At 51.0% G+C, this 9260-nt stretch overlaps 1 protein-coding gene across 1 annotated transcript; it reads right to left on the reverse strand.

Annotated features, from left to right (window-relative positions):
- Positions 1-1348: 1348 nt before the first annotated feature.
- ITPRIPL2 (ITPRIP like 2) lies at positions 1349-7809 on the reverse strand. Its single transcript, XM_065924420.1, has one exon. It carries the CDS (start codon positions 7586-7588, stop codon positions 5990-5992), a length of 1599 nt encoding a protein of 532 aa, XP_065780492.1. The 5' UTR covers positions 7589-7809; the 3' UTR covers positions 1349-5989.
- Between the last annotated feature and the right edge of the window lie 1451 nt (positions 7810-9260).

A 9260-nucleotide genomic window follows, 5' to 3' on the forward strand; every position in this document is an offset into this window, starting at 1 on the left:
TCAACCCTGCTGATGGAGAATGGAAGCAGCCAGAAACAGTATGTACATGAATGTATATGGTCATGTTCCCATAAAACTTTATTTATAAAAATAGATGAATTGTCACCCCCTTCATTCTCCGCCTTGCAATTCAGAGTGGGTCAAACTCAAATGTGACCCTGCCATTTCTTCCTAAGATGGATTGCCAGTATCTTGGGGGTCAGTCCAGACTTTCAGTGTGGTTTCCAACCTTGCAATCAAAGTACAGTCCCTGCATCAGCAGCATAGCCATCATCTGTTAGGAAGGTGGGCTTTCAGGTCGCACCCAGACCTGTAGAATTAAGAGCTTACATTCAAACAAGATGCCCAGGTGGTTTGCACACTGCAGTTTGAGAAGCTCAGGCTTCCAGAACCCCAGTGCCCTGGTACCATCCTACCTCTCCCACCTCATCCTTTGCCTCTGGAGCGCCTTTGCTCCCACCCACCCTCACTTTCCAGCCAAACTGACTGCTTTGGTCACCTGTGTCTGAAGCTTTCCTCTCCATCCCAACTCCCTTTAATCAGGGAAGTCCTGTCTATCTTTGGATCTCAACAGCAAATCGCTTCTTTCAAGCAGCCCTCCCTGAAACTACTTCTGTGCGTCCGGGTCCTCCTCCCACCTAGCACCCACCACATTGCATGGAAATGACTTCTTTAACTGACTGCCTCTCACAGCGTCTTGTGAATTCATGAGAGAGACCATATCTGTTACCTCTGTGTGTCCTCACCCCATGGGGATAGGAGCCACCCAAGGACTAACTGCTGAAAACTAATCAAAACACACCCCATTCCCTTAGGCAAGTGTTCTACACAACCCCTGTTTAACTAGCCAACTTCCACCTGGCTCTAAAGACTTTGAAGAGTCCCATGTGGCCTCTGAGATTCCATCTGTCTCAAAGCCTCGTGGTTTTTCTTATTAGCTAATGTTTACCATTTGGAGAGGGCCTGGGGGCAAGGGCTAAGAAATTTCTGGGCAAAATTCTTAACCTACAAATTAGCCACAGGCCAAGACTTGAGTTGTATTTGGTGTGTGAGACGAACTGAGGGTAGAGGCGGGTGGAGGTGATAGGCAGAGAGGAGGGGCAGGGGCAGAAGCTTCTTGCTAAAAAAATGACTTGAAGGCAAGACCCCAGGCTGCCCACAGAGCCATGAACTGGCATCCTTCCCCACCCGTGCACTGTCAATTCTGTACCATGATCCCAGCTTTGCTGTGTGGAAAAGCGTCCCATACACCCACTTGCTGAAAGCTCGTGGCCTGCGAAAGGAATCACAAGCCAGTATAGCCACACGCTGCCCTCCTGGAATATGAGAACTCTCTCTCAATCTGATGTTCAGTCCAGAGGTTTCTGTAAGTTCCTTTATTAATAAAGCTAAGTATGAAAGAACAAGGTCCCCAGTGACCCATATGATTAAAAGTGCAAATTTACTTCAACCTGAAATAGAAAACAAATGGCTGGCCTTGGCTGTTTGGGCCATGGAAATTTGGTGTGATTAAAGCACCTTTTAATCACACAACTGTAGCAGCTGAACCATATTTGATCACCTCTTTGGTCTCTGTTATTGGAACAAAACATATGCTATGACTGCAGCCGATAGACAGCATCATAATACACAGTTTAGGGTCAAAATCCACACTAAAAATAACAGTAAAATAAGAGGAATGTCTTAAAGTCAAGTGACTGAATTAAGGCACTTAAAAAAAAAGTAAACGGTGCTCACAATATTCCTGAATATCTGATACTTTAAAAAACGAGATTACATGTAATTTAGCTGCATGTTTTAGTCCATTCTCTCTGTACAGATGATCACATATATCTTCATCCTCTCCCAACTTATACTTGCTTTATTCCCACCAAATCGTGTGCTATGAAAGTATAAAAAAAATAAACAGTAGTGTCTAAGAAAGAGACAAGCAATTTTTTCAAAAAAATTAACAAACGCCACAATGATAACACTGAACTTTTTTCCCTCCCAAAGGATATTGGAAATGTCCATGAAGTTTATTTTCCCACCACTGGGGAGGGATAATAATGATCTTCTTCCCTGTGTATATGATAAATTAAATCATCATCAAGGTCAAAAACCACATTTTATAGAAAAAGTGACTTACTTCTTGAGGTTAAAGGAAACACTTTGGAAGGCTATTAGTTTAATTCATCCAGCTAGGATGTCAGTTTTGGTGGGAGCCATTGAGTCAGAAAGAGAAACATCTGATCAGAACAGTGCTCTTAATAGTGGGGCTGGTACAAGCCTAAGAAGCTTGGCAGGGAGGCCCCGGCATGTTTTTCTAGTGTTCACAGCCACCAACTATCATCCCAAAGGCTAGGAAACTACTAAAAAACAATACTTAATTTAAAAATAAGAATAACACACAAATAGAGAAGAAACAAGTTATTCTACAATCCTTCCTGATTATTCATCTACAGACTCTGATAGAGCCAAGGAATTCAGGCTCAAATCACCATGAAGGAAAATGCTAAGAGCTGGCCCCCAGGGGCCTGATGTCCAGTCTGTCTCTTTCGGCTCTAGGATGGAGAATCCTCCTGGGAATTGTAAGTTAAGTGTTACTTGTGGCCATGTTAATTTGGGGGGTTTGTTTCTACAATAAAGCTTAGTTCTGAGAGAGAAAATAGACTTGAAATATCATACCCCCAACCACGTATTACAACATCATACCCATAACAATAAATATAACCTTAGTCATACTTGAGGGGTTAACTGTGTAAGGCAGGGGTCGCAAACTGGTAGCCCCCAGGCTCATCCAAATGTAGTTTTGGCCCACATGTGTTTTGGATATTTTTTAATTATGTTGTTTAAAAATCAGAAAGCTTCCTTTTTAAAAAACAATCCTGACTTTTTATTTCCAGCCCCACCCTACCCTCTTCCCTGCATAGAACTGAGCAATGTGCCCCCTGAAGATGGGCAGAGTGCCCCCACCACCACCCACCCCTCCCCTATTTACCTCCCTGTCTTGCTTCTGCAGGCTGCTGAGTTTGCGACCCCTGGTTTGAAATAGCACATATCTAAACAACGTGTTTCCTAACCCAAACCTCTCTCACACCCTCATGTGATTTCACCCCATGGAGTGAAATCTTCTGCCCAGCTCTTCCTTTCACATCCATCTTAAGTCCTCCTTCCTGAAATCTTCAGATTTCTCTTCGTTCACTCACGTTTTCTCTTCTTTCAGCTTCAGTTTCATTTTGCAAAAAAAAAATCTCTGTCTCTCAGCCCACAAGCATTTCGACATGGCTCCCAAGACTGGTCAGTGGGAGTTACTGAAGTGTGTCTTACGGCAAAAAGGCTGAGTCATCTCCCCAAAACATTTTCTTCAGACACTGGCTGGACAGTTAATCTTTTTTTTCAGAGCATGAACAATTTTGAGCCTTCTAGAATAAGAATATTTGCATATATGAATCTCCAGTACCAAGTATACACCAAAAATGTATATATTTCAGATCAAGGACATGATGGAGCCCAAATAAAATACGGAATTGAGTTTAATTTAAGTGCCATGGGCAACCATCACACCTGGCTAATATGCCATATTATTTCGTTTGTACACAGTACATGTTTTGGATTACTAAACATTGATCAAAATTGATCGAAATCTCCCAAGTTTTTGGTTACCATGTACAGAGAACAATTGCTCAGCATGGCATTTAAATAAAACATTAATAGCTTAAAAATACACAAACACAATGCCCCATTAATTAAAAAAAATAAAATTTAAAAATCTTGAGGATGGATGAGGCTTTGGGTAATTAACCTGAAAAAGAAAAAAATAAAGAAACTACAAGAACAATAAGTATGTTACTAGATTCAAACATCAAAATGCTATTCAGATAAAAAAGGAACCTATCAACTTAACTAAAAATATTTGGAAAATTCAGCTTTTAAAACTTTATAATCCCCCCCAATAGCCTCGCTTTCCCCTATCCCAACTATAGGGGAAATTGTAGCTGAGTATGGAAACATTATAAATATATATTTATATAAAGATCTACTTACTCTTGGAATTTATTTAAAAAGTATATTTTAAAAAAAACACTGTGCAGTTTATATCTTTGCAGGAAGTTGGTAGACTGATTCCTTTGCTAAATGCAGTACCTTCCGACCTAACACTGACCTCAAAAACTAGGGAGGACTTTGTGGTATCGAGGGGAAATGTCCCCAGTGCAACCCCAAAGAGACAGCACAACATTTGCAACTGATTCTCTTGCAGTCCAAGACTGCAAAGGACTAAGAAATCTCGGCAGTTCTGATGAGAAGGATTCCCTATAAATCATCTATTCACAACAATTTCCCTACAGTGACCAAGTAGGGCCCCTAAAAAGTTTTAAAAGTTCCCTCCAAATAGCTCAGAAATTAAACAATGGCCTAATTCATGTGACTACTTCTGTCTTCCAAGTTTTACCTTTAAAAGTCTCTGTTATTAAAAAAAAAAAAAAAAAAGTTAAAAAAAACCCCCCAAAACCCTAAAGTATATCACTGGGACTGACTGTATTTTCTATTCAGCAGATGATGGCCCATTCTAAACTTCAAGTGAGTTTTATGTTGACTGATGCAATTGAGAGCTATTAGAAAATTGGGAGAACAGAGGGATTTCAGAATGGACGAGCTGCAAAATACACTCAGCCTGGTGATGTTTATGCCCAAAGAAAAGAAAGCGCAAACAGCTGACAAGGGCTGTCTCCCTCCATCTCCCCGTAACTTGCCCTCCTTCGCTGTCTTTCTCCTCTGTCGACGGACTGGGAAATAACTAATCTTTAAGCACAGAGCCCAGAGATGCTGAACTCCAAGCGAAATGCACTGCAAGACCTGTGCTGAACCAACTGCTTCTCAAAGGCGGCCTTTGGGCTGCTAAAAGGCTGCTTGGGCAATCAGAGCAAAAACGTCCCAACCACAAAGGATCACTGAGATTGGCCGAGAGCAGGCATTGCCTCTTTACTATCTCATTCAACTCATAAGGAAAAGGAGTTTGCTAAAAAGACTTTAAAACAAAATGAACAAACAAAAAAGGTTTCTCTCTCTAGCCAGCAGCAAGCCCTGGCGAGACACCTTGCTAGGCAAAGAGTGAGCTTCATCTTTTTCGAGACTCAACATGTTTTCTGCCCTCACCAGTGTTGTCTGAAGCACTGTCACTCTGCAGTGAGCATGGCTCACAGCAGGTGTTGATGAGTGATCATCCCGGAGCCTGCCTGGAGGGGTATTGAGCAAGCCTGCTCTTCAAGACTGCGCCTCTCTTCATAGCAAATGTAACTGGCCTCCCTTTCAGATGCCACACGTGGTACTAGCAATTACCACAAAATGAAAGAACTGATCAATAAAGTGCTGTTTGCTCTGAAAGTTTCACTAACCAACTCTTGACTGCCGCTCAGCACCTGTGACTTAATTCTTCACAATCCTGTCAAACACCATTGATGGGACCCTTTAAAAATACATTAATATTTATCTGAACAGTGGAAACTCTGTACTTCAGAACATGAGCCCCTGCAATAGAATTAAAGTTCCAGTTGTAGAGAAAGGTTCAGATTTAAAAAAAAAAATCAGGAAACCAGGACCTACCACGTAGTTATGTCAAAAAACATTAGCTTCTTTAAATGGGGGGGGGGGGGGCAAAAGAGATCTTCTAAACAACTGGCAGAGGGAACTTTTTCTGCAGCTAATTCTTGCTTTACTGAACCTCCCTAAAAGCTAAATCCTTCTACAGAATCATTCCACACAAACCAACATCTGGACCAACTCTCAGTTGCCGATGGTGGCTGTCTTTCCTTAGCTTGTCCAGGACATTCTGGTGGGTGTGAAGATGCCATGATTATCTGGATGGTGGAGCCGGGGTGATGCCGAAGCCGCCAGATGCCACGCTCTAAATATTCCCACCCCTTCTGCAGCTCATCTTCCTTGCCATCCCCGCCCCACCTGTGGAGTGGGGCTGCTGGAGCACTGGACCAGGTGGGGTCTCTAACAGGGTTTATGGTTCATCTTCAGGGAACCCTTGGGTGCGCTGACTCCGGGGTGGCGGACATCTGACAAGGTAGCGGGGACCGCCATAGGCGCGGAGAAGCTGGGGCAGCCTTCGCCACGTGGACAGCAACCGCGCCGCCGCGAGTTCCCGAACCTGCCGGTCGAACGCCGCCAGGAGGTCAACTGGGGCAGCTTCACGCAGTACCTTGGGTAGCGGGCCCACCTCGGTGGCCGCCCCTCCAGGGCCCAGGACGCAGTGGAAGAGCGTCCGGCGTCGCAGCAGGCAGTCCCGGAGGAACAGCACTAGCTCCTCCAGGCGCTCGCCCAGGTGCGCCTCGTCCCAGCCTGGTGCCGGAGCCCCCTCGCGCTGCAGCACCGCCAGCAGCGCCGACTTGAGCACGTACGAGGAGAGGATGCGTCCCCACTGCGCGGCGGCCGTCGGGTCCAGCCCGCGGGCGCCCAGGTCTCGCAGAGCTTTAAGCAACTGCAGGCACTTGAGGTAGCAGGCACCCGGAGGGGCCCTTTCCTGCAGCCAGCTCAGCAGCTTCTGCTCCTGGCGCGCTGTGTTCACCCCCCACAGGGCATCGCCACGCAGGCCTCCCGGGAGCTCCGACAGGGGCCCGGCAGGCGAGGGCGGCGGCGGTGGCGCTACCAGGAAGACGCTGTCGCCCAAATGGACGGCAGGGATGAGTCGCACGGCCATGGAAAGGCGGCAGCAGCCGTAATCTGTGCGGCACGGCAAGATGTGTAGGGTGGGCGGCTGCTCCAGACCGCCCGGGGTCAGGCTGACCCGACAACGCCCCTCCAGGCTGTAGCGCACGGTGGCCAGGGAGCGCTGCAGGTGCGCCTGGAACCAACGCAGTACCAGCGTGGCCGAGAGGAGGCGCCGCCCGCGGACATCCACGCAGAAGCCGTCGGAGAAGGGTTTGCAGTCCCGGAGCCAGTGGCCGCCGGAAGTCCCTGGCGGCGCCTTGAGCGCACACACGAAGCATCCGTGGAAGGCAGGGGCCAGCTCGGGCTCCGCGCCCAGGCTCCGCGGCTCCAGCGCCACCAGGGGAGGGAGGCGCAGCGGCACGAGAACGTCGAAGCCGTCGGGCCGGCGGATTTTATGCTGCTCGTAGGCGCTCCCTACCTGGATGAAGTCTCCGCGGAAGGCCAAGGCCAGCGCTCCCCCGGGGATGGGGCCGGGGGACCCTCGGGCACGGCCAGCCCGCACCAGCTCGCCCACGATGCGGCTCACGTGGGCCTTGCTGTGGCCCAGCACGTGCGGCGACAGGCGCACCTCGTGCTCGTAGTAACTCTCCAGCAAGATGTCTAGGCTGGGCTCGGGGAAGTGTTTAGACGAGAAGGCGGAGTGGCCCCCCAGGCGGGGAGGCCCGGGCAGAAAGCGCTGCCGGACAGCGTGGCGACAGCGCAGGAGGATGTAGCCAAGGAGGAGGAGGACCGCCACCTTGAGCAGCGGGAAGCCGCCGTCCGCGCCGTCGGGGGGCTCGTTTCGGGCGCCCCCGTTTCCCCGCAGGACATGGTAGAGGCACACGAGGGCGGTGCACAGGCCGGTCACCAGGGGCCAGAAGACGCGCAGATTGAGAGTGTAGTGCACCGACATGCCAGGCGCCGGGGGTAGCGGCGGCGGAGCAGCCCAGGGCGCGAGCCCCGCCGGCGCCCCCGGCCCAGCATGCGCGCAGCGCCCGGGCAGCCCCACTGTCCCGGTCTCCTTCGCCTCCGCGGCGGCTCCCCCGTCGCCGGGCCGGGGAAAGCCGCCCTCCAGCTCGGCCTCCTCTCCCAGCTCAAGCGCTCCTTCCAGCAGCGGCCGGCCCCGCCCGCCCCGGCTCCGGGCCGCGCCCTGTGCCGACTGCGCGCGGCGTCCGGCCCGCCGGCCCTCCCCGCCCCGCGCCCCGGCGCGCCGCCCGCGGCCAGCTTCTGGTCCCGCCGCGCTCGCCGCCTACCCGGGGCTGCCCTCCCGGAGCTGCGGGGCGCCCCCCCGGAGGTCCCTCGCCGCTCCCCTCCGCGCCTGTTCCCGTTACTCGGCCCCAGGAGTTTCCTCTTCCGAGGGGAGGCGAGACCGCGCCAGCTAGCGGGGAGGAAATGCCGGAGTCTGGAAGCCGCGCGCCGAGCCGGCGGGCGGGGTCGGCCCCCTCCCGGGCCTCCGCCTTCAAGCGACGCGGGGCGGCGGGAGGGACTTCAGGACGCGCTGGCAACTGGCCTCCCCGGGCCTCCCTCCCCGAAGGCAGACAGGAAGGCTCTGATTGCGGGGCGGTGGCCTTCCAGGGAGCTTTCTGGAGCTGTGTCCACAGAGTTGCACTCAGACGTTGAAAGGAAGGAGGGCTAGAGGGCCAGAGGAGCCCGTCCACCGCCCGCCCTCCCCCCGAAACCGCCCCCCTCACCCCAGCAAGCCGCGGCGGCGGGGTGTTGGCGGCGTGGCAGGTCCTGGAGCGGAAGCGGCGCCTGCCCGGGTGCCGCCGTCCTCTATTCAAACCGATCCCTACGGAGCACCTACTGGGTGCCCGGCAGACCAGGGGCTGGTCAAACAGCAGTTGGCGAAATCGACCAGGCTAATGATGCCCTTCCTAAAGCTTAACGGCCTTTAAAAAAGAGGAAAGCAAAAAAAAAAAAAAAAAAAGAGTCCCACAGCAGAAAAATGCTCTGAAAAGGAATAAAACTGTGTGAGGAAGTGACAAGGTGGGGGCTGCCCGGCGGAAGCTGGAGGCTCTCCGTGGGGGTGACGGTGGGTCCCCGAGACCCGGAATTAAGAAGGAGTCCCTCCTGTGATTGGAGGGACAATCACAGCCTTTACACAGGTCACACACACTGGCTCCTCACGTCCTCCTGGGAAAGGGGCCCTATTATTTGCTGCACTTTTCAGATGAGGAAACTGGGGCACAGACAAGGCTCAGCCCTTGCCCAGGTTCACGCAGCTTTCAGCAGAGCTGGGCTTTGAACATCTGGCTCCGGGGAAGCAGGGTCCTTTGTCAGGGCCTACGCTGGGCCCCCAGTCCAGGAATCCTTGTTTTCTTTCATAACAGGGAGCACTCCCTGGTGTTATCAGCGTTTATTTAATTATCTGAATTTGTCATTTTTAAACAATTAACTTATTTACACTCATTGCACCTTCCTTGTTCCCACCACCCGTAAAGGAGAGCAAGGGTAAAGATACTAAAAATGTCAGAACTCAAAAGTCATCGGGAATCAGGACTCAGGGGACGACGGTTCCTGACTTAAGCCTCCCAAGATTACTCCCAGGAAAGCCTCTCAGAGCTAAGCAGAACTGTACTCAGATA

The sequence above is a fragment of the Muntiacus reevesi genome, chromosome 2 (assembly GCF_963930625.1).
Source record: "Muntiacus reevesi chromosome 2, mMunRee1.1, whole genome shotgun sequence".
In the NCBI taxonomy this organism is placed as follows: Eukaryota; Metazoa; Chordata; class Mammalia; order Artiodactyla; family Cervidae; genus Muntiacus; species Muntiacus reevesi.